Source organism: Rana temporaria, chromosome 8 (genome assembly GCF_905171775.1).
Source record: "Rana temporaria chromosome 8, aRanTem1.1, whole genome shotgun sequence".
NCBI classification, from domain to species: domain Eukaryota; kingdom Metazoa; phylum Chordata; class Amphibia; order Anura; family Ranidae; genus Rana; species Rana temporaria.
In genome coordinates, this window is record NC_053496.1 from 181054186 (window position 1) to 181079602 (window position 25417).

The following is a 25417-nucleotide window of genomic DNA, read 5'->3' on the forward strand; positions in this document are numbered from 1 at the left end:
TCAGGATATCAACATACAGTCAGCCCTGGTCCACAGTCTTCGATGGGATTGGGGGGGTCCTGATCCACAGTCTTCACTAGAGAGCCCATAGTAAGGACTGAGGGTGTCCTGGTCCATAGTCTTCACTAGGGAGCCCATAGTTAGGGCTGAGGGTGTCCTGGTCCACAGTCTTCGATGGGATTGGGGGGTCCTGATCCACAGTCTGTACTCAAACCCTTATCCATCGTTGGCACTAGGCAGCCCTGGTCCATAGTTAGGACTGAGGGTGTCCTGGTCCATAGTCTTCACTAGAGAGCCCATAGTTAGGGCTGAGGGTGTCCTGGTCCACAGTCTCCACTAGGGAGCCCATAGTTAGGGCTGAGGGTGTCCTGGTCCACAGTCTTCACTAGGGAGCCCATAGTTAGGGCTGACGGTGTCCTGGTCCACAGTCTTCACTAGGGAGCTCTGGTCCAAAGTTAGGACTTAGGGTGGCCCAATTTATAGTCTTTGTTTGGGGGGAATATGGGGTGTCCTGGCCCACAGTCTGCACTGCACTGGGGTTGTCTTGGTCCATAGTCTTCACTGGGGGGAAATGGGAGGGTCCTGGTCCACAATTAGCACTGGAGCCCTGGACTATAGCATGAACTGGGGGGACCAAGAACATAGTCAGCCCCGGTCCATAGTCTACACTGGGAATTGCTCTACAGTCTGTACTGGAGCTCTTGCCCATAGTCTGCACTAGGGAGCCCTGGTCCATAATTAGGACTGAGGGTGATCTGGTCCAAAGTCTCAATGGTGGAAGAATGGGCAGTGCTAATTGTGGTAACCCAGAGCAACCAACCATCATTCAGTTTGCTATGGCTCACTGCTCCTAGCCATGGTTGCTATGGGTTCCTACAGTTAGCCTTGGTTGCTATAGGTTACTGCTCCTAGCTGTGGGTCACTACACGTATCCTTGGTTGCTATGGGTTACCGCACTTAGCAATTGTTGCTACGGGTTCCTAGAGTTAGCATTGGTTGCTAGATGTTGCTGGTTAGCATTGGTTGCTAGAGGTTAATGCACTTTTACTTGGTTGCTATGGCTTACTGCTCATAGGGTTGGTTGCTATGGGTTATAGCACCCAGCTCCTTGTACCCTTCATAGAATAAAGCCAGTATGGTCACACTGGACCCCCAACACATTCCACAGGGTCATATTTCTAGACTTCTGTGCATTGTGGGAAATGTAGTGCAGCAAGGGGGCTCCCAATCCCCGGAGAGCCGCACCGAGGCTTGAAACGCAGAATCCGGAAATCACCTGGAACGCAGCAACCCGGAAGTGACCCCGCAGCGCCCGCCCGTGAGACGCAATAACCCGGAAGTCGAACAGCAAGGACGACCTCTGGAACGCAAATCTTCACTGTGGGCCGGAAGTGACCAAAGCTTATCAGGAAGTGGTCTCTTTTTTTTGCCCTTTAAAGGGAGTTTAGTGTGGTATTTCGGGGAGATTCGGAGGCAGCTGTACTCTACTCAGTGCAGGTGACTGTCTCCTTCACCCACCATATAATCCATGATATATACTGCAGAAAACTATCCCTATAATGGTGGCCACATGGCTAAAGGGGGAAGGAAGGTCTATTGGCTGCAGCCATAATGGGGGAATAAAATAGAATTTGGAATAGTGAGGGGACATATTTGAAGGGCTCACACCTCATTTCCTGTCTGATGACGCCAACTATCAATGGCGCCTTCTCTAACCTAAAATGATAGCCAACTATGAACGGTAGACGTTACCCCCGTAAAACGCGCCGCCGGGTGCCAGATCACCTCCTCCGTCCATTGACAGTAATGAGCTTCTCCATTGGTTGCCATGTCATACCACATATTCTATACGATGGTTCCACCAGTAGATGGCGAAGAACTTGTCCACCCAACATAAAATTCCCGCTTTGTCTTCGTGCCTTTAAGACGAAGGACATTTCTCAGCCGGTTCGGCTCATTATCCTTCCCATCTTCTCACCCGCAGGCTTCCCAGAACCCAACGCCATCAGGATGGAGCCCGACCACAGGCCGGTATCGGAGGACATTATAAGCCTCACCCTGGAGATCGTCTTCCTTCTGACCGGCGAGGTGAGCTTCCTGCCCCATCCATAGAGGGGGCGCTATATGTCGTGCTAAGACAGAAAGTGATGGGAAACCCACAATTTTTATAGTTATCACCAGAACAGGAACAGAGGGGAAATCTTCCAATGGGGACACCTGTTCTTGTGAGAATTTTCTAAGAAGGGGTTTCCCCTCATTAAGGAGGGATTTCCTCTCACTTCCTGTGGTGCCACTGGGGGAAAAAAGCCAGAGTCAGATCTTTCTCATTAAAACTTGACAGAGGTTCTACCTATTCCCCACATTAAGTAGTAGGTAGATGGCTTACAAATGGTGGAATTTTCTTTTTTTAGAAGCCAGGTGGTTAATTGTCCCATAGTCACATGTCCATCTAGATCAGGGGTGGCCAACCAGTGACCCGGGGGCCACATGTGGCCCGCGGAGACCTCTGATGTGGCCCGCGATTTCCCGCTCTGGAATGGAGGGTTGGCAAGTCCAGATCGCAGGTTGCCGAACCGTCATACCACAGCATCAGTGTTGTGAATGAAGCTCGTGGTAGAGGAAGAAAAATGCTGCGGAGTAGAGCCCCATAAGCCGATGGTGACTGGTTACCAAGTGGCCCTCGCTCTTCAAAAGGTTGGGCACCCCTGATCTAGATCATGATCACGATCAGGCTTTTGCCTGGCCAAAAGCACATCGGAATTTCCGACAGAAAAAGTCCGATGGGAGCTTTTGGTCGGAAATTTATGACCGTGTGTATGCTCCATCAGACTTTTGCTGTCGGAATTTCCACCAGCAAAAGATTCAAATCGTCTGTAGCAATTCCGACGCGCAAAATTCCGACACATGCTCGGAAACAATTCGACGCATGGTCGGAAGTTTTGAACTTCATTTTGACGTCAGAGAACTTTTGTGTGATCGTGTGTATGCAAGCTTGAGCGGAATTCAATCCAAGGTTTTTCCGACTTAATTTCCGCTCGTGTATATGGGGCATAAGGGTTCCTCCTGAGTAAAAGCTTGAGGAAGGCTGGGGGTAGATGGATGTGGGAAGCCATATTGGATGCCAAGTGGCTAATTGTCTTCTGGTCACCCATTGTGTTGACCTGCATACATAGGATTTTGGTTGGCCTTTGGACATTGAATGGGTCCAGATGGTAGATGGATGTGGTAACTGTCTCTCGAGTTTGGTTGGGGCTGGGAACTCAGATCTGACCACAATGTTATATATAACACTATATTTTCACTCTCAACTTCCAGGACTATAAAGTGGTCGGGAAGTCCAGTGAATTTGCTAATAAAGGTATCCTTGGGTCCAAAGGCGTGAAGAGGCCAATGGTGCCACCAACACCCCGATCAATGACGGCGGATAAGAAGGTTCTGGAGGTCAGCAACAAGATCATCCACCTGCTGACCGGAGAGGTGAGAGGGGTTCTGGGAGCTGGGTGTGGTCTGTTGTTGGAGGGGGCCTTGCTCACGGTCTCTTCATGTCGTCTGTTGTGCGAAACAGGTGTGGCGGTTCTTGGGACACGTGGCTGTGTGTAATGAAGTGGTCAAGGAGAATCTGAAGACCATCATCTCGCCTGGTAAGAGAAGGTGCATCTCTTGTGTATGGGAATAGTAGAATCATGAGAGATGTTTTTTTGTATGATGTCTAGGTGAAAGTGGAGGCACGACTCTAGGCTAAAGGGGAAGGTCTCCAGACTAAATAGCCAAATGAATTGGGGGCATACCATAGAACTGTTTTCTCTGAGATATCCATGGGCCTCCAAGCTTAGCAGTTGGTTGGTGTTCTCTCATCAGCTGATGTGCATTGAACAAGGAAAGGTCTGTATTAGGGTTGTCCCGATACCGATACTGGTATCGGGACCGATACCAAGCATTTCCCCGAGTACTTGTACTCGGGGAAAATGCTCCGAATCTTTACCGATACCTGACTCTCCCTCCATGCTCCTGTGTCCCCCCTCCGTGCCGCTGCCGTTCTGCTCTCCCCCTCCGTGCCGCTGCCGTTCTGCTCTCCCCCTCTGTGCCGCTACCGTTCTGCTCTCCCCCTCTGTGCCGCTACCGTTCTGCTCTCCCCCTCCGTGCCGCTGCCGTCCTCTGTTCTGCTCTCCCCCTCTGTGCCGCTGCTTCCCCCCTCCGTGATCTGTGTCCTCCCTCCGTGCCACTGCTTCCCCCCTCTGTGATCTGTGTCCCCCCTCCGTGCCGCTGCTTCCCCCCTCTGTGATCTGTGTCCCCCCTCCGTGCCGCTGCTTCCCCCCTCCGTGATCTGTGTCCCCCCTCCGTGCCGCTGCTTCCCCCCTCTGTGCTCTGTGTCCCCCTCCATGTCCTCCTCCGCCCCCTCTGTCAGGATGGAGAGCGGCGGTAGGAGCCGCTAAACCCGGCTCCTACCTTTTCTGAATGAACAGAGTCAGTGACTACTGACTCTGTTTATTCATATGACTGAGCATTGTAAACTGTGTTTACGATACTTCAGTTTATGAATGGAGAGGAGCCTCTGTCTCCTCTCCATTCCTTTCCAGTGCAGCAGAGAAAGGGACTGGGGAATCTGTGTCCTTAGTCCCTTTCTCTGTCTCAAAGGTGAGATATCAGGGGTCTGTTATGACCTCTGATATCTCACCAAAGCCTACCAACAGGGCTAAGAAAAAAAAATGGCAATAAATAATAAAAATAATTAATTGTAAAAAATAATACATATTAAAATAAAAAACACACTGACACAAACTCCCCCCCCCCAAGAAAGCATTGAAAAACAACAAAAAATAGTGAAATATTTAAATTGTAAAAAAGAAAAAAATGCTGACGCATGACATTAAAAAAAGTATCGGTAATCGGTATCGGTGAGTACTTGAAAAAAAGTATCGGTACTTGTACTCAGTCTTAAAGCGGAGTTCCGGACACAATTTCACTTTTTAAATATAAATACCCCTGTAATACACAAGCTTAATGTATTCTAGTAAAGTTAGTCTGTAAACTAAGGTCCGTTTTGTTAGGTTGTTACAGCATTTAGACACTTTATAAAATAGAAATTGACTGGGGCCATCTTAAGTGTGGGCATCATGAAGCCAGACTGTATGACTTCCTGGATTTCAGCCTTGCAAATCTCGCACATGCTCAGTGCTGCACAAGCAGTGTCAGATCAGGTTTCAGCACCTGTGCTGTCCAAGTCACATGATTCTTTGAGACTGGGGAGTGCACAGACTCCTGGAAAGTTACACCCACTACATTCCCAGGAGTCTGTGCGGTGTAGGTTAGGAAGCATTAAGAACCTAGGTGCAGGAAGTGGGAAGATTAACTATTCTGCCTAGCAACAACACTTTGTAGGCATCTAAAAAAAAAAAAAAATTCGTAAAGGACTAATGACATTTTTTTTAAACTACTGATGTAATGTTATATTTATGGGTGGAACTCCACTTTAAAAAAGTGGTATCGGGACAACCCTAGTCTGTATATAGGTACCAGAGAATCTGCAGAAGAAAGATGACCTTCCATAGTTTACAAATGTTCAATGGCTGTTAGAAAAACAAGACCCCCTCAGTTACCTATTTTCTGTTTGGTGCTTGGCATAGCCAAATTTCTGTAGATCCCGAGGGAGGGAATTTTTTTTTAGGGTCTCCCTAGTTTGATGGATCAGTCAACTCATCGCTTATGGTGGTTCTTTGTAGATGAGTTGGGTGTCCATTGTATCTCTCCAAGCCTTCTATAGATGACCAGCTGTAGAGCAGACTAAGCCAAATTTAGGGTACTGGCCCTTTAATTTTATGTTTGACACGGACATATTTCTCCCCCCAGGTTCCTCAAAAGTCTCCTACAATAAAACGACTCTGGGCAAAATCAAGCAGGAGCCGCCCTTGTTTGAGGACAATGACCTTCCATGTGCCAACATTCCCAAACCACCGTGCCACGCAGAGGCAAATAACCGATTGATGGAGAAGAGGATCGTGTCGCGTCTAAGTGCATTTGAGCTTAAGGCGGAATGCGAAATCAGTGAAGAAGAAGAAGACGTAGCTGAAGGGGGTGTATACATGATGCCGCAAACGACGCGTCTGTATAAAAATGTTTTGCCTGATTTCGGTGAGGAGGAACCTCATCCAACCTCCGATGGCTGTAGACCCGAAGGTCCCTCAGAGTTTTCTTCTTATGCCGAAGAAGAATCCATCCCGTATAAGGAAGAAAACGCTGTGGATGGGGATGGGTATAACATACCGGACACGGAAGAGGACAGCGGAGAGGAGAGCGGGTCACCTCAGCTGGAGGAAGACCCTTCCATCACAGTCATCGAGTACAATGGGCTGTACGGCTCCACGTATTCTCCAGCATCCCTGGGCCAGAGGCAGCCGAGCTCGGAAATCCAGGATTGTTTCGCTGTCCACGCCGATCTGACGAAACGCCATCAGCACTCCCTCTTGAACTTTGACTGCGGGAGCTGCTCGGCAAAAAACTCCATGCTGATCAAAAACGAGAAGCAGCTCTCCTGCCCCGACTGCGGCAAGACCTTCTCCGCCATCTCCCACCTCATCCGCCACCAGAGGATCCACACAGGGGAGAAGCCCTTCGCCTGCGCCGACTGCGGGAGGAGCTTCAACCAGAAGGCCACGCTGATCAAACACCGGAGGACGCACACGGGGGAGAAACCCTTTGTCTGCTCCGACTGCGGAAAGTGCTTCACCAGCAGCGCCAACCTCACCCAGCACCAGCGGGTCCACACCGGGGAGAAGCCATACGCCTGTGACGTGTGCGGGAAGACCTTCCGCAGCAGCCCCAACCTCATCACGCACCAGAGGATTCACACGGGGGAGAAGCCATACTTCTGCGCCATCTGTGGCAAGTTCTTCACCAACAGCTCCGTCCTGGTCCGGCACCAGAAGACGCACACCGGGGAGAAGCCATACTCCTGCAACGTGTGCGGGAAGGGATTCATCCAGGGCTGTCAGCTCAACAAACACAGAAGGGTACACACTCTCCCCTGACCCCGGCCTCCATCAGTATCTAAATTGTGTGATATCAAATGGACTTTCCTATACAGAACCGGGGCCCAAAGTTGTCATTAAAGGGTGACACCACCCCAAAATTGATGCTTGAGTAGAGGCAACGGCTGGCTTCTTAATGTCTGGGAGAGTCCGTTGGTGAGATTTCCCACACTAGTTTGTGTCTCTGCCCCTCCCACATTGAAGAGATGTCATTGCAGTGGTTTGTGTCTCTGCCCCTCCCACAATGGGGAGATTTCGCAACAGTAGTTTTGTCTCTGCCCCTCCCACAATGGGGAGATTTCGCAACAGTAGATTTGTCTCTGCCCCTCCCACAATGGGGAGATTTCGCAACAGTAGTTTTGTCTCTGCCCCTCCCACAATGGGGAGATTTCGCAACAGTAGTTTGTGTCTCTGCCCCTCCCACATTGAAGAGATGTCATTACAGTGGTTTGTGTCTCTGCCCCTCCCACAATGGGGAGATTTCCCAGCAGTAGTTTGTGTCTCTGCCCCTCCCACAATGGGGAGATTTCGCAACAGTAGTTTGTGTCTCTGGCCCTCCCACAATGGGGAGATTTCGCAACAGTAGTTGGTGTCTCTGCCCCTCCCACAATGGGGAGATTTCGCAACAGTAGTTTGTGTCTCTGCCCCTCCCACAACGGGGAGATTTCGCAAACAGTAGTTGGTGTCTCTGCCCCTCCCACAACGGGGAGATTTCGCAAACAGTAGTTGGTGTCTCTGCCCCTCCCACAATGGGGAGATTTCGCAACAGTAGTTGGTGTCTCTGCCCCTCCCACAATGGGGAGATTTCACAACAGTAGTTTGTGTCTCTGCCCCTCCCACAACGGGGAGATTTCGCAAACAGTAGTTGGTGTCTCTGCCCCTCCCACAACGGGGAGATTTCGCAAACAGTAGTTGGTGTCTCTGCCCCTCCCACAATGGGGAGATTTCGCAAACAGTAGTTGGTGTCTCTGCCCCTCCCACAATGGGGAGATTTCGCAACAGTAGTTTGTGTCTCTGCCCCTCCCACAATGGGGAGATTTCGCAACAGTAGTTGGTGTCTCTGCCCCTCCCACAATGGGGAGATTTCGCAACAGTAGTTTGTGTCTCTGCCCCTCCCACAATGGGGAGATTTCCTGCAGTAATTGTGTTGCTACTCCTCCTCTCACGTTATGGAAGATCTGTCCGGTGACACCATCATTTGGCTCTGAGATGTGGGGGGAATTCTGGGGGACATTTCACCAATGGAATCTCAGAAAGATACAGTATCTAACACAAGTAAGTACACCCCTCGTATTTTTGTAAATGTTTTCATGTGACAACACTGAAGAAATTACACTTTGTATCTACAATGTTGTGTAGTGCAGGGGTTGACAAATTTGCTTGGAATCTAGGAGCCAGCTAAAAAAGTTAGGAGCCAGAAAACGCGCCCTGTCCCGACGAGCTTGCGCGCAGAAGCGAACACATACGTGAGTAGCGCCCGCATATGTAAACGGTGTTCAAACCACACATGTAAGGTATCGCCGCGATTGGTAGAGCAAGAGCAATAATTCTAGCCCTAGACCTCCTCTGTAACTCAAAACATGCAACCTGTAGAATTTTTTAAACGTCGCCTATGAAGATTTTAAAGGGTAAAAAAGTTTGTCGGCATTCCACGAGCGGACGTAATTTTGAAGCGTGACATGTTGGGTATCAATTTACTCGGCGTAACATTATCTTTCATAATATTAAAAAAAATGGGGATAACTTTACTGTTGTCTTATTTTTTAATTAAAAAAAGTGTAATTTTTTCCCAAAAAAATGCGCTTGTAAGACCGCTGCGCAAATACGGCGTGACAAAGTATTGCAACGATCACCATTTTATTCTCTAGGGTGTTAGGATAAAAAATATATATAATGTTTGGGGGTTCTAATTAGAGGGAAGAAGATGGCAGTGAAAAATAGTGAAAAATGACATTAGAATTGCTGTTTAACTTGTAATGCTTAACTTGTAATACCAACGGCCACCACCAGATGGTGCCAGCTTACACATCAGGTGGTAATAACTTGTAATACCAACGGCCACCACCAGATGGCGCCAGCTTACACATCTGGTGGTAATAACTTGTAATACCAACGGCCACCACCAGATGGCGCCAGCTTACACATCTGGTGGTAATAACTTGTAATACCAACGGCTCACCACCACTTGTATAACGGTGTAAATTTTCTGTCCCCTCAAAATAACTCAACACACAGCCATTCATGTCTAAACCGCTGGCAACAAAAGTGAGTACACCCCCTAAGTGAAAATGTCCAAATTGGGCCCAATTAGCCATTTTCCCTCCCCCCGGTGTCATGTGACTCGTTAGTGTTACAAGGTCTCAGGTGTGAATGGGGAGCAGGTGTGTTAAATTTGGTGTTATCGCTCTCACTCTCTCATACTGGTCACTGGAAGGACAACATGGCACCTCATGGCAAAGAACTCTCTGAGGATCTGATATAAAGAATTGTGTCTCTACATAAAGATGGCCGAGGATATAAGAAGATTGCCAAGACCCTAAAACTGAGCTGCAGCACGGTGGCCATGACCATACAGCGGTATAACAGGACGGGTTACCCTCAGAACAGGCCTCGTCATGGTCCACCAAAGAAGTTGAGGTCACGTGCTCAGCGTCATATCCAGAGGTTGCCTTTAGGAAATATACATATGAGTGCTGCCAGCATTGCTGCAGAGGTGGGGGGTCAGCCTGTCAGTGCTCAGACCATACGCCGTACACTGCATCAAATTGGTCTGCATGGCTGTCGTCCCAGAAGGAAGCCTCTTCTGGAGATGATGCACAAGAAAGAGCCGCAAACAGTTTGCTGAAGACAAGCAGACTAAGGACATGGATTACTGGAACCGCGTCCTGTGGTCTGATGAGACCAAGATAAAGGTATTTGGTGTCAGATGGTGTCAGGCGTGTGTGGGAGGGGCCAGGTGAGGAGGACAAAGACAAGTGTGTCTTGCCTACAGTCAGTCATGGTGGTGGGAGTGTCATGGCCTGGGGCTGCCGGCACTGGGGATCTACAGTTCATTGAGGGGACCATGAATGCCGACATGTACTGTGACATACTGAAGCCGATCATGATCCCCTCCCTTCAGAGACTGGGCCACAGGGCAGTATTCCAACATGATAAACGACCCCAAACACACCTCCAAGACCACCACTGCCTTGCTAAAGAAGCTGAGGGTAAAGGTGATGAACTGGCCAAGCATGTCTCCAGACCTAAACCCTGTTGATCATCTGTGGGACATGCTCAAACGGAAAGTGGAGGAGCGCAAGGTCTCCAACACCCACCAGCTCTGTGATCTCATCATGGAGGAGGGGAAGAGGACTCCAGTGACAACCTGTGAAGCTCTGGTGACCTCCATGCCCAAGAGGGTTAAAAATAATGGTGGCCACACAAAATATTGACACTTCGGGCCCAATTTGGACATTTTCACTTAGGGGTGTACTCACTTTTGTTTGTCAGCGGTTTAGACATGAATGGCTGTGTGTTGAGTTATTTTTGAGGGGACGGCAAATGTACACTGTTATACAAGCTGTACACTCAGTGTTGTCACATGAAAAGATAGAAGAAAATATTTACAGAAACGTGGGGGGTGTACTTACTTTTGTGAGATACTGTATAAGAAGCCAGTGCTGGGGGGGGAGACTGCATGGAATCCGACACTTCTGGTAGTGTCAGTTTCCAGCGTCCCCCCCCCCCCCCCCTTAGTGTACAATGGATTGACCCCTGTGTCGCTTTTGGAGTAAAGGAGAAGCCTCTGAACACTGCGGGGGAAGACCCTGGAGATGGACAATCCTAGGAGGAGTGGCTTGTCCTATCCTGGATCCACTTGCTCCTCCTACATCCACCCATGTTTATAGCACCGCCTGGGCGGGGCCTCAGGCAGGTCAGCCCCAGTTGGAATTACTGACTGCGAAAAAACACAAACTCTGCATCTGGGCGGATCCCCTTCTGAAGGAGAGCGAATGAGGACAATGCTCGGTCAGTCAATCACTGCGTGATTTGCCTCATGAACCTTTATAAACCCCACCCCCGCGGTTCACTGAGTGCTCATATCGGGCTGTACAAGTGTTTAAATCACTGAGCGTTTTTACGAATGGGACATATTTTTTTTTTTTGCTTCTTCTTCACTTTTTTTTTTTTGAATGGCTCTTCCTATCCTGGATCTACTTGCTCCTCCTACATCCATCCATATTTATAACACTGCCTGGTGACTGTGGCTGGGCGGGGACTCAGGCGGGTCAGCCCCAGTTGGAATTACTGACTGCGAAAAAAACACAAACTCTGCATCTGGGCGGATCCCCTTCTGAAGGAGAGCGAATGAGGATAATGCTCGGTCGGTCAATCACTGCTTGATCTGCCTTATGAACCTTTATAAACCCCGCCCCCGCGGTTCACTGAGTGCTCATACCTGGCCGTACAAGTGTTTAAGTCACTGAGCGTTTTTACGATCGGAGCAGAGTTTTTTTTTTTTCCTTTAGGTTTTTTTTTTTTTTTTTAATTCCCTGAAGCCCCCCCGAATCTTGTTTTTAGACGTTTGTTACCGCATGCCGAATTAATAAACGCATAAAAAATAAATACAAAGAAGGAAAATTGTGTGGGTGTGGTTAGTAGATAACATAACCTGATGGAGATGTACAGAATTTAAAGGATCGCTCCACCCAAAGGTGATGTTTCAGTTATGTTCTTTTTACCCCCCCATGTTTTTTTTACTCCCCCTCCCTCCCTATGTTTTTTTTACTCCCCCCCCCCCCCATGTTTTTTTTACTCCCCCTCCCCCATGTTCTTTTTACTCCCCCTCCCTCCCTATGTTCTTTTTACCCCCCCCCCATGTTTTTTTTACTCCCCCCTCCCTCCTCCCTATGTTTTTTTTCCCCCCCCCCATGTTTTTTTACTCCCCCTCCCCCATGTTCTTTTTACTCCCCCTCCCTATGTTCTTTTTACTCCCCCTCCCTCCCTCCCTATGTTCTTTTTACTCCCCCCCCCCCATGTTTTTTTTTACTCCTCCCCTCCTCCTCCCTTTGTTTTTTTTTACCCCTCCCATGTTTTTTTTACTCCCCCCCCCCATGTTCTTTTTACTCCCCCCTCCCTCCCTCCCTATGTTCTTTTTACTCCCCCCCCATGTTTTTTTTTTACTCCTCCCCTCCTCCTCCCTTTGTTTTTTTCCCCCCCCCCCCATGTGCCTTTTACTCCCCCCCTCCCTATGTTTTTTTCCCCCCCCCCCATGTGCCTTTTACTCCCCCCTCCCTATGTTTTTTTACCCCCCCCCCCCCATGTGCCTTTTACTCCCCCCTCCCTATGTTTTTTTACTCCCCTCCCCCACCGTACCTTGCGGCTGGAGATTCAGTTTCCTGTTCCCGGCAGGACTGAAAGGAAGTGAGCACTCAGATCCTCAGTTCAGTCATCACCCCGCCCACTTTGTGACCACTGAAAGGGGGAATGATGTCATGACTATAAGCCCCACCCACTCACTGGTAACGATATCATTCCCCACCAGCTTTGTGACTCATCAAAGGGGTAACAATGCGACCATTTTAGGTCCCCGCCCACTTTGTGAGTGCTCAGAGGGGTAATGATGTCGTACCGATAAGCTCCACCCACTTTGTGATTGCTCAGGGGTAGTGATGTCAGCGCTCTAAGCCCCACCTACTCACAAGTCATAAATTAATCACCATAAGCCCCACCCACTTTGTAACTGCTCAACGGTCATGATGTCATTACTATAGGTCCTGCCCACTCAGGTAATGATGTCATCACTGTAAGCCCCACCCACTTTGTGATTACTCAGGGGTAGGGATGTCAGCACTATAAGCCCCACCCACTCGCAAGTCATAAATCATCATAAGCCCCACCCACTTTGTAACAGCTTTAAAGGTCATGATGTCATTATTAAAAGTCCCACCCTCTCAGAGGTAATAATATCATTACTAGAAGCCCTGCCCACTGTGTGATTTCTCAGAAGGGTCATGATGTCATTACTATAAGCCCCACCCACTTTGTGATAGTTTAGGGGTGGTGATGTCAGCACTATAAGCCCCACCCACTCAGAGGTAATAAATGCATAGCCATAAGCCCCACCCACATTGTACCAGCTCGGTGGTCATGATGTGATCACTATAAGTCCCTCCCACTTAGAGGTAAGTGGGAGTGTCATCAGTATAAGCCTGCCCGCTTTGTGATTGTTAAGGGGATAATGATGTCATCACTATAAGCCCCACCCACTTGCTGGTAATGATGTCATATCCCACCTGCTTTGTGACTAATCAAAGGGGTAACAATGCGATCACTTCAAGGCCCCGCCCACTTTGTGATTGCTCAGGGGGGTCATGATGTCTTCGCTATAAACCCCGCCCACTCATGGGTAAAACATTTATAATACATTAATTTATCGCTATAAGCCCCACCTACTTTCTGATTGTTCAGGGCTCATGATGTCATCGCTATAAGCCCCACCTACTTTCTGATTGTTCAGGGCTCATGATGTCATCGCTATAAGCCCCACCCACTTTCTGATTGTTCAGGGCTCGTGATGTCATCGCTATAAGCCCCACCTACTTTCTGATTGTTCAGGGCTCGTGATGTCATCGCTATAAGCCCCACCTATTTTCTGATTGTTCAGGGCTCGTGATGTCATCGCTATAAGCCCCACCCACTTTCTGATTGTTCAGGGCTCGTGATGTCATCGCTATAAGCCCCACCTACTTTCTGATTGTTCAGGGCTTGTGATGTCATAGCTATAAGCCCCACCTACTTTCTGATTGTTCAGGGCTTGTGATGTCATCGCTATAAGCCCCACCCACTTTCTGATTGTTCAGGGCTCGTGATGTCATCGCTATAAGCCCCACCCATGTTCTGATTGTTCAGGGCTTGTGATGTCATCGCTATAAGCCCCACCTACTTTCTGATTGTTCAGGGCTCGTGATGTCATCGCTATAAGCCCCACCTACTTTCTGATTGTTCAGGGCTCGTGATGTCATCGCTATAAGCCCCACCTACTTTCTGATTGTTCAGGGCTCGTGATGTCATCGCTATAAGCCCCACCTACTTTCTGATTGTTCAGGGCTTGTGATGTCATCGCTATAAGCCCCACCTACTTTCTGATTGTTCAGGGCTCGTGATGTCATCGCTATAAGCGCCACCCACTTTCTGATTGTTCAGGGCTTGTGATGTCATCGCTATAAGCCCCACCTACTTTCTGATTGTTCAGGGCTCGTGATGTCATCGCTATAAGCCCCACCTACTTTCTGATTGTTCAGGGCTTGTGATGTCATAGCTATAAGCCCCACCTACTTTCTGATTGTTCAGGGCTTGTGATGTCATCGCTATAAGCCCCACCCACTTTCTGATTGTTCAGGGCTCGTGATGTCATCGCTATAAGCCCCACCCATGTTCTGATTGTTCAGGGCTTGTGATGTCATCGCTATAAGCCCCACCTACTTTCTGATTGTTCAGGGCTCGTGATGTCATCGCTATAAGCCCCACCCACTTTCTGATTGTTCAGGGCTCGTGATGTCATCGCTATAAGCCCCACCCACTTTCTGATTGTTCAGGGCTCGTGATGTCATCGCTATAAGCCCCACCCACTCACTAGAAATGATGTCAGACCCCACCTGATTTGTGACTAATCAAAGGGGTGACAATGATCCCCTAACCACTTTGTGTTTGCTCAGGGGGTCATGATGTCATTACTACAAGCCCCGCCCACTCATGGATAATAAATTCATCACCATAATCCCCGCCCACTTTGTACCAGCTCGAAGGTCATGATGTCATCGTTATAAGTCCCGCCCACTCACAGGTAACGATGTCATCATCGTAAGCCCCACCCACTTAAAGAAGCTGGTAAAGATGTAGTTGTTGTAAGCCCCACCCACTCAGGGAAACATAGAAAACGCTTGGTCCGCAATCAGTCGTGGAACGCGGAAGTCGGCACAGTCCAGGGTGCTGGTGCACTGGAACGCACACTCCGGAAGTAAGCTTTAACAGGTCTCTCCCCAGTGAGACGCACAAACCCGGAACTATGAAGCCGTGGAGCGCAAATACCGGAAGTGTATGCCCTGCAAGCCGGAAATGACCTCTCAATGGGATTTTTTTTGTGTTCTCCATGTGATAGAGAGAAAAGAGCAAGGGGACCCCCAGTGCAGGCGAGTCTCTGTGTCCTCATCATCATCCACCCATCATCAATGAGTACACACCACCATCCTTCATCATCATCATCACCTCATCCACACCAGCTGCAATTCACAATCAGGCTGACACCCACCATACACCACTTCCTGCTTTGTCACCATGGTGCTCCCTGTGTGTACAGCAGCTCTGACAGTGACATATTGCAGGCCCTGGGTGCTCATCAGAGGGGTGGAGCTGAGCAGTGACACCTAATTGGCAGACTCCACCCTGAAGGAAGGAAAGATGGGCCAATCAGAGTCCAGTATTAGTGGTTCTGTTCCTCCCAAAGATGCCCCCCCCCCCTCCCCCCAGTTGTTACAGTAATAGGAAGGCGTCAGTTGGTGGAGCAGTTATGGAGATCAGTAGTTGTGACTTCACTGGCTACATGCTTGTTCCGGCCCCAGACAGCCAGGGGAGGCGGCATTTTCAGAAGGAGGTCAGCGATGGTCGTTCTCTTGTCTCATCTGTTATGTGTGTTTTATACAGGTCACTGCTGGAGCCCCACCCCCTGCGCCGAGGATGGACGCTGAGCGAAATCCGGTGACGGAGGACATTATCAGCCTCACCCTGGAGATCGTCCACCTGCTGACTGGAGAGGTGAGGGCCCCCTTCATCTGTGAATGATGTGATTGGTGGGGGGGATTGTGGGTGGAGAGTTGTAGGTAGGGGGGGTCTTCTCCAGCAGGTCACCAAGAAGATGTCTCTGAGCGGAGAGTTGTAGGTAGGTGGTTCAGTATCGGGGTCTTCTCCAGTTGGTCAATGGGAGGATGTTTCTGGGCGGAGAGTTGTAGGTAGGTGGTTCCTTATGGGGTGGAGTCTTCTCCAGCTGGAGAGTTGTAGGTAGGTGGTTCCTTATGGGGTGGAGTCTTCTCCAGCTGGAGAGTTGTAGGTAGGTGGTTCGGTATGGGGGGGGATCTTCTGCAGCAGGTCACCAGGATGTTGTCTCTGGGTGTAGAGTTGTAGGTAGGTGGTTCAGTATGGGGGTCTTCTCCAGCTGGTCACCAGGAGGTTGTCTCTGGGCGGAGAGTTGTAGGTAGGTGGTTTGGTATGGGGGGGATCTTCGCCAGCTGGTCACCAGGAGGTTGTCTCTGGGCGGAGAGTTGTAGGTTGGTGGTTTCATTATGGGGGTCTTCTCCAGCTGGTCACCAGGAGGATGTCTCTGGGTGGAGAGTTGTAGGTAGGTGGTTCAGTATGGGGGTCTTCTCCAGTTGGTCAATGGGAGGATGTTTCTGGGCAGAGAGTTGTAGGTAGGTGGTTCGGTATGGGCGGGGGGGATCTTCTCCAGGAGGTTGTCTCTGGGTGTAGAGTTGTAGGTTGGTGGTTTCATTATGGGGGTCTTCTCCAGCTGGTCACCAGGAGGTTTTCTCTGGGTGGAGAGTTGTAGGTAGGTGGTTCAGTATGGGGGTCTTCTCCAGTTGGTCAATGAGAGGATGTTTCTGGGCGGAGAGTTGTAGGTAGGTGGTTCGGTATGGGCAGGGGGGATCTTCTCCAGCTGGTTACCAGGAGGTTGTCTCTGGGCGGAGAGTTGTAGGTAGGTGGTTCCTTATGGGGTGGGGTCTTCTCCAGCTGGAGAGTTGTAGGTAGGTGGTTCGGTATGGGGGGGATCTTCTGCAGCAGGTCACCAGGAGGTTGTCTCTGGGTGTAGAGTTGTAGGTAGGTGGTTCAGTATGGGGGGTCTTCTCCAGCTAGTCACCAGGAGGCCGTCTCTGGGTGTAGAGTTGTAGGTAGGTGGTTCAGTATGGGGGTCTTCCCCAGCTGGTCACCAGGAGGCTGTCTCTGGTCGGAGAGTTGTAGATAGGTGGTTAGGTATGGGGGGTCTTCTCCAGTTGGTCACCAGGAGGTTGTCTCTGGGCGGAGAGTTGTAGGTAGGTGGTTCCTTATGGGGTGGGGTCTTCTCCAGCTGGAGAGTTGTAGGTAGGTGGTTCGGTATGGGGGGGATCTTCTGCAGCAGGTCACCAGGAGGTTGTCTCTGGGTGTAGAGTTGTAGGTAGGTGGTTCAGTATGGGGGTCTTCTCCAGCTGGTCACCAGGAGGTTGTCTCTGGGTGAAGAGTTGTAGGTAGGTGGTTCGGTATGAGGGTCTTCTCCAGCTGGTCACCAGGAGGTTGTCTCTGGGCGGAGAGTTGTAGGAAGGTGGTTCCTTATGGGGTGGGGTCTTCTCCAGCTGGAGAGTTGTAGGTAGGTGGTTCAGTATGGGGGTCTTCTCCAGCTGGTCACCAGGAGGATGTCTCTGGGCAGAGAGTTGTAGGTAGGTGGTTAGGTATGGGGGGGTCTTCTCCAGCTGGTCACCAGGAGGATGTCTCTGGGCAGAGAGTTGTAGGTAGGTGGTTAGGTATGGGGGGGTCTTCTCCAGCTGGTCACCAGGAGGTTGTCTCTGGGTGGAGAGTTGTAGGTAGGTGGTTCAGTATGAGGGTCTTCTCCAGCTGGTCACCAGGAGGCTGTCTCTGGGTGGAGAGTTGTAGGTAGGTGGGGTCTTCTCCAGCTGGTCACCAGGAGGCTGTCTCTGGGTGGAGAGTTGTAGGTAGGTGGGGTCTTCTCCAGCTAGTCACCAGGAGGATGTCTCTGGGCGGAGAGTTGTAGGTAGGTGATTCAGTATGGGGGTCTTCTCCAGTTGGTCACCAGGAGGTCATCTCTGGGCAGAGATTTGTAGATAGGTGGTTTCAGTATGGGGGTTTTCTCCAGTTGGTCACCAGGATGTTGTCTCTGGGCAGAGAGTTGTAGGTAGGTGGTTCGGTATGAGGGTCTTTTCCAGCTGGTCACCAGGAGGATGTGTCTGGGTGGAGAGGCCCCACATTTGATAACATGGAGGATTTCACCCCCATTCCCCGGAGAAATCTTTATGTTCTGCAGGAATAGCTTCTTCTCCATCTTGCAATGTTGGTGGGTCTCATCTCCACCTATTTGTCTTTGAGGCCTCTGGTGTCACAGACTGGGCTCCATATGCCGAGAGAGATACTGTGCCCTGAGTAAGGGCATCAGGGTCACTTTGGTGGTCAGGGCACACTGGGGGCACCAGATGACACTGGGTGCTCAGGGGTCTCTGCCTGACTCAGGATGCTGAGGAGTCATTGGATATCGGAGTGCTCTGGGGTCACTGGAGACACAGTGACCCCAGAATCATTGGATGCACAAGAGTATCAGAGACACTGGAGTGCACAGGGGTCCCAAAATCACTGGAGACACAGTAGGGGTCACAGGAGCTTGGAGATACTGGGGTCCCTGGAGACACAGGAGCTCACAGGGTTCACTGGAGGGACAGGAGCATTGGGGTCACTGGAGACAGAGGTGTGCATAGGCACAGAGTTTCTGGAGTCACTGAAGTGCAGGGGTCACTAGAGGAAGCAGGGGTCAAATGCAGAGGGTAGCATCGCCAGCTGAAGCAGGTGCCTATCTTTAGAGCTACCTCCTGATAGGCCACGGTGCCTGTGCTCCGGGGAAAACTTGGAAGTGCCAATGGCCATAACAGAATTCAGTAACCTGGTGGTGTTCATTTAAGGCGTACCTCCAGCCGTGTTGGATAAAGCAAAGAACACTACTGTCCATATTCCAGAGATTGCCCCTCACTTCCTTGAGCCATGAGCTTGTATCTCGTTTGTTCAGCTTCTCCAAGCCTCTTCAGTTCCAATGAGTGTCCGGAAAATACCCCGGCATTTATAGTACCAGCACTTTGAGCAATGCCGAGCCTTGACCTGTTGACTTGGCCCTTCTATGTTGGGTCATTCTCCTCGAACAGTCAACATTTGCCTTGACACATTCCATGGGGATTGTAGGAAGAATGAAGAGTCTTGACCTGTAGACTAGGCCCTTCTATGTTGGGTCATTCTCCTCGAACAGTCAACATCTGCCTTGACACATTCCATGGGGATTGTAGGAAGAATGACGAGTCTTGACCAGTAGACTAGGCCCTTCTATGTTGGGTCATTCTTCTCGAACAGTCAACATTTGCCTTGACACATTCCATGGGGATTGTAGGAAGAATGAAGAGTCTTGACCTGTAGACTAGGCCCTTCTATGTTGAGTCATTCTTGGAAAGTCAGCTTCTGTCTTGACACATTCCATGGTGATTGGATGAAGGATTATGTGCTACCTGTGTGGATATAAATGCTGGTTTATCTTCCTGACACCCTGTGGAAGTGTGGCTTGGACAAGCTATGAAACGTCACCATTACTGAACAAGTCCGGTTGAACGTGACCAACTCCTATTATCATGTATATTGTATTCCTAAAGTCCTAAGAATTGGAATGGTCGGCGTTCTGTACAAAAAATTGTTTTAACGTTTCGATAGATGTGTGGTTTGGTTTTTGATCTTTGTACTCCAGCCGTATGTCATGTACCGGTATCACCTTTACCATTTAGGATTATGGAGTGGTGAGGAAGTCTGCCGAGAGTCCTGTCACCTCCAGAAGCCCCCAGAGCATCCAACCGGCGTTCTTCTCACTGACACGGGACTTGAAGAATGACAAAAAGATCCTCGAGGTCTCACACAAGATCATCCACCTGCTGACAGGAGAGGTGAGGGGTGCCGGGAATTCTGGGACATTATCCAGTAACAGACAAGGGATGTGTCTGGGTGGTGACTGTAGAGGTGACGGGCTGTTTTCTCCACACAGGTTTGGAAGTTTCTGGGTCACGCGGCTCTGTACAATGACCCGACGACGGAGAGCCACCAGACCATCACTACGCTAGGTAAGAGGGGATTGGTCAGAGTTGTGTTTGAGGATGGAAAGCCAATAAACCTACAATACTTACTGGTAACTCAAGGGGTCGATGGCAGTCCTAGAGCTTCTATGGGGTCATCGGAAATAATTCGAATGAAACTACTGTAAAGATTGGCCCAGATTCTCAAAGGGCTTACGACGGAGCAACGCAATGTGCGCCGTCGTAAGTCCTAATCTGGGCCGTCGTATCTATGCGACTGATTCTTAGAATCAGTTACGCATAGATAACCATTAGATCCGACAGGCGTAAGGCTCTTACGCTGTCGGATCTTAAATGCAATTTTTTTTTTTAGCCGCTAGGTGTCGCCTCCATAGTTTTCCCCGTCGTGTATGCAAATTAGCAAAATACGCGAATTCCCGAACGTACGTGCGGTTCGACGCAGTGAAGTTACGACGTTTACGTTAGATTTGCGCGGCGTAAAGTTGCCCCTGCTATATGAGGGGCAACCAATGTTAAGTATGGCAGTCGTTCCCTGCGTCGAAATTTACGTTGTTAGCGTAAGTCGTCCGTGAATGGGGCTGGACGCCATTTACGTTCACGTCGAAACCAATGACGTCCTTGCGACGTCATTTAGCGCAATGCACGTCGGGAAATTTTAGGGACGGCGCATGCGCATTAGGTTCAGGGCGGCAACGCGCCTAATTTAAATGCTATACGCCCCCTTGCGCCGGGGGATTTACGCTACGCCACCACAACTTTACACGCAAGTGCTTTGTGAATCAAGCACTTGCCCATAAAACTTGCGGCAGCGTAACGTAAATGAGATACGTTACGCCGCCGCAGAGATGCGGCGATCTACGAGAATCTGCCCCATAGCGTTTTGCTTTCGGGCCAAAACTTGACATTTTTGGTCTCCTTTGACCCGAGCACCTTCTTCCACATGTTTGCTGTGTCCCCTCCCCCACATGTTTGCTGTGTCCCCTCCCCCACATGGCTTCTCACAAACTGAAAACAGGACTTCTTATGATTTGCCTTCTTCTTGTCACTCTTCCATAAAGGGCAGATTTGTGGAGAGACCACTAATAGTTGTCCTGTGGACAGATTCTCCCCCCTGAGCTGTGGATCTCTGCAGCTCCTCCAGAGTTACCATGGACCTCTTGGTTGCTTCTCTGATGAATGCTCTCCTTGCCCGGCCCGGTCAGTTTAGGATAGACGGCCGTGTCTTGGTAGGTTTTCAGTTGTGCCGTACTCTTTCCATTTTCCGATGATGGATTGAACAGAAGCTCCGTGAGATCTTCAAAGCTTGGGAGATTTTTTTTTTTTATAACCTAACCCTGCTTTATACTTCTCCACAACTTTACCCCTGACCTGTCTGGTGTGTTCCTCGGCCTTCATGATGCTGTTTGTTCTCGAAGGTTCTCTAACAAACCTCTGAGGGCTTCACAGAACAGCTGTATTTATACTGAGATTAAATGACACACAGGTGGATTTTATTTATTAATTAGGTGACTTCTGAAGGCAATTGGCTCCACTAGATTTTAGTTAGGGGTATCAGAGTAAAGGGGGCTGAATACAAATGCCCCTCCCCCACACTTTTCACACTTTTTTTTTACATTTATTTGTAAAAACTTGAAAACCATTTATCATTTTCCTTCCACTTCACAATTATGTGCCACTTTTGTGTTGGTCCATCACATAAAATCCCAAATGTGGACAAAATGTGGAAAATTCCAAGGGGTATGAATACTTTTTCAAGGCTCTGTATATTTTAGCAGACATGCTAGAGAATGAAAAGGTGGTTGCTGCCAATATATTATGTCACACGGTATTCGCACAGTGATTTAAAAAATATACATTTATATATATTTATTTTTTCTATAAATACATTTATTTTGTTATAAAAATTGAATAAACAGTGGAACCTTGCATTACGAGTATAATCCATTCCAGGAGAACGCTCGTAATCCAAAGGGCCAGATTCAGGTAGGGGCGCGCAAAACTGCGGCGGCGTAACGTATGACATTTTTACGTTACGCGGCCGCAAGTTTTACAGGCAAGTGCTTGATTCACAAAGCACTTGCCTGTAAAGTTGCGGCGGCGTAGCTTAAAAGGGGCCGGCGTAAGCGCGCGTAATTCAAATGATCCCGTAGGGGGCGTGGATCATTTAAATTAAGCTCGTTCCCGCCCCGAACCTACTGCGCATGCGCCGTCCCTAAAATTTTCCGACGTGCATTGCGGTAATTGACGTCGCAAGGACGTCATTGGCTTCGACGTGCACGTAAATGGCGTCCAGCGCCATTCACGGACGACTTACGCAAACGACGTAAAATTTGAAAATCGCGACGCGGGAACGACGTCCATACTTACCATTGGCTGTGCCTCCTAATAGCAGGAGCAGCCTTACGACGAAAGCGACTTACGCAAACGACGTAAAAAACTACCGTTTGTGAATCGGCGTAAGTATGCAATTTGCATACTCTACGCTGACAACTACGGGAACGCCACCTAGCGGTCAGCGGCAGAATGCACCCTAAGATACGACGGCATAAGAGACTTATGCCAGTCGTATCTTAGGCTAAAGTCGGCGTATCGAGCTTTCTGAATACAGAAAGTAGATACGCCGGCAGGGGGGCGCCAGAGAGCCTCGGAAATGGTCGATTTAAAAAAAAATACAGGCCCAGATTCACAAATCACTTACGCCGACGTATAACGAGTTACGCCGACGTAAGTGCAAATGTGCGCCGTCGTATCTGTGCGCCAGACCCACAAACAGAGATGCGCCTAAAACCAGGCTTCACCCCGCCGACGTAGCTTGCTCACGCCGGTGTAGGGTGGGCGCACATTTAGGCTGGGCGCATGGTGGCGCTCCCATTGATTAGCCATTCAAACGTGCAAATGAGGGAAATCCGGCGATTCACGAACCTGCGTGCGCCCAACACAGGCTACGAGAGGTGCGCGTAAGTTGTACGTCCGGCGTAAAGTTAAGCCCCATAAAGGAGGTGCAACCCGGCAACAGACATGCAAAGGTCTGCACCAGGGAGCACAAGCCGGCGTATTTTACGTTGGACGTGCGTCTAGCTTGGGTGTAGGTTACGTTCACGGCGTACGCAGTGATCCGGCGTATCTTAGGCAGTTGTTTTCCGACGTGGTTGTGAGCATGCGCAGGGGGATGCGTCCACGTCACGGCGCATGCGCAGTTCGTTAAACGTACTTGTCTGGCGCTCGGCCCATCATTTGCATGGGGTCACGCCTCATTTGCATGGGTCACGCCCACTTCCACCTGCGCCTTTAAAACCCACGCCACGCCGGTGCAACGTTGGGAGCACTGGCTTCCTGAATTCCATGCTTGCCTCCCTGCGATGCGTCGGCGTGGCGTACGGCGGCAACTAATGTGCGCCCACCTCTCTGTGAATCTGGGCCACAGTGCTCGCATTGCGAAACGCTCATTACTCGCATTCCGAGGTTCCACTGTATAACCCAATTTTTATTGTAACCTGTAGAAGATGATGTTACGCCCGAGTAAATAGGTACCTAACACGTCACGCTTTAAAATTGCGCACGCAATTGCCAGACAAGATCTGGTCTTCAAGCGGTTAAACCAATGCTCTCATCTCTTACAGATCCCTCCAAGTTTTGCCAATCTGAAACATCAAAGGACGGAATTAAGGACGAAGTTGCGTCGGGTCACAGGGGGGACCCCCCAGAAAATGGCGTTCTGATACTGGAAGGAAATAAAGATGACGTTATCGGGGAGGAGGCCATGCCTTGCGAAGGAGGGGCGTTTACCAGCGACGACGTTCCTGCAAGCTTGGAATACGCTAAAGACACTTCTGATGATAAGGAGTTGGTGACATCACACGATGAGCAGAATACTCTCCCTAGTGATGGTTATACACCACCAGATCGCGAGCAACATGCGTTTAACCACGTTAAGGACGAACCAATTGGTGGAGGAGAAACTCTTCTTCCACGTGCCGAGAGTACACCGGGTTCAGCTTCACATGTGAAGGAGGAACGGTCCACCGAGGAGCTACATCTCCCAGACGTAGACATCTATAGACAAGCAGGCGTGCAATACGCAGACCACATCAAGGCAGAAACCCCCGTCTATGAAGAAGGCGGGGCCACCGATGGCGACCTCTACGCACAGACGGATTATACGGTTCCCGAAACGGATGCCGACAGCGGCCCTGAGATCGATACAGGGCAAAGGCTAGAAGCTCCCCTTGGAGCAATTCCTCAGTACAACGGAATGATTTACCATCAGCCGTTTCCCCCTCAGATAACGGTCACCGTCGACAGGACGCACCAGTGCTCCCAGTGCCAGAAGCTGTTCACCAGGAACTCGGACCTGTCTAAGCATCAGAGGGTCCACCAACGATCGCAGCCCATTATATGCACCGAGTGCGGGAAGAGCTTCACCAAGAAGTCGATGTACGAGCGGCACCAAAGAGTTCACACGGGCGAAAAACCGTTCACGTGCGGCGACTGCGGGAAATGCTTCGCCGTCAGCACCCACCTCACCACCCATCAGAGGATCCACACCGGAGAGAAGCCCTTCGTGTGCGCTGACTGCGGGAAAAGCTTCAACCAGAAGGCCTCGCTTATAAAACACCGGCGGACGCACACCGGCGAGAAGCCTTTTGTCTGTTCTGTGTGTGGGAAGTGTTTTACGAGTAGCGCCAACCTCACCCTACACCAACGGATTCACACCGGGGAGAAACCCTATTCCTGCTCGGTGTGCGGGAAGAGTTTTCGGAGCAGCCCAAACCTCATATCCCACCAGAGGATCCACACGGGCGAAAAGCCATACTCGTGCACCGTATGCAACAAATTCTTCACCAACAGCTCCGTCCTGGTCCGGCACCAGAGGACCCACACGGGGGAGAAGCCATATTTGTGTTCAGAGTGCGGGAAAGGCTTCACCCGCAACTCGCTGCTCATAAAACACCAGATGATCCACCGAGGGCAGAGGCCGTATGCTTGTACTTAGTAGCCTAAGGGCTTTTTTTTTTACAATTTTGGATTCATCTAAATTCTCAATGTGTAGCACAGGGCTAAAGAAGTATCTCAGGAGCCAAGGCGCCAAACTTTTTAGGAGCCTTTTCCCTTAGTTTCCGCAAAGTGCAATTTCTTCTTCACCCAAATAAGACCTTCCCCATACAGGACCAGAGTTTCTTGATGCCGGGGGCTCAATAAGATTCTACCCGACAGCTGTCGTCGGTTTGGCTGTGCATCGGGATTTACCACCTCTGCGTAGAAGGCCATCGTCTCCAAGTGGCTTCGAAAAAGTTAAGTTGCCAAGACCGGCGGCAGTAGCATGTCAAGAAACTAAATCATTTAGCATGTCGGAAGGGACGATGTAAAGTTCCCTGATTCAGTATTTCAGTATAATAAAGTATATTTGAAGAATGTGGATTTTGTACCATTGAATATTCTTGGTGAATACCAATTTTTGAGTGGCCCTTTGGATGCATTTTTTTTTTTTTTTTTAGTTACCTTTTCAGTGTTCTTTGCCATTAAAGTGACCCTTGT

At 49.8% G+C, this 25417-nt stretch overlaps 1 protein-coding gene across 1 annotated transcript; it reads left to right on the forward strand.

Moving 5' to 3' along the window:
- Positions 1 to 1293: 1293 nt before the first annotated feature.
- LOC120910573 (zinc finger protein 16-like) lies at positions 1294 to 25298 on the forward strand. Its single transcript, XM_040322331.1, has 9 exons — positions 1294 to 1497; positions 1985 to 2088; positions 3316 to 3477; positions 3566 to 3641; positions 5848 to 7007; positions 15603 to 15821; positions 19580 to 19735; positions 19834 to 19909; positions 23503 to 25298. The coding sequence occupies exons 2-9, from the start codon at positions 2011 to 2013 to the stop codon at positions 24873 to 24875; spliced, it is 3300 nt and encodes a 1099-aa protein (XP_040178265.1). The 5' UTR covers positions 1294 to 1497; positions 1985 to 2010; the 3' UTR covers positions 24876 to 25298.
- Positions 25299 to 25417: the final 119 nt, after the last annotated feature.

Bases quoted from the DNA above. Each gene is read 5' to 3' on its own strand.
- LOC120910573 (XM_040322331.1), top strand. From the start codon at position 2,011: ATGGAGCCCGACCACAGGCCGGTATCGGAGGACATTATAAGCCTCACC. The intron at 3,478-3,565 runs GTGAGAGGGGTT...TGTGCGAAACAG, and splicing joins TCCACCTGCTGACCGGAGAG to GTGTGGCGGTTCTTGGGACA. The intron at 3,642-5,847 runs GTAAGAGAAGGT...TTCTCCCCCCAG, and splicing joins GAAGACCATCATCTCGCCTG to GTTCCTCAAAAGTCTCCTAC.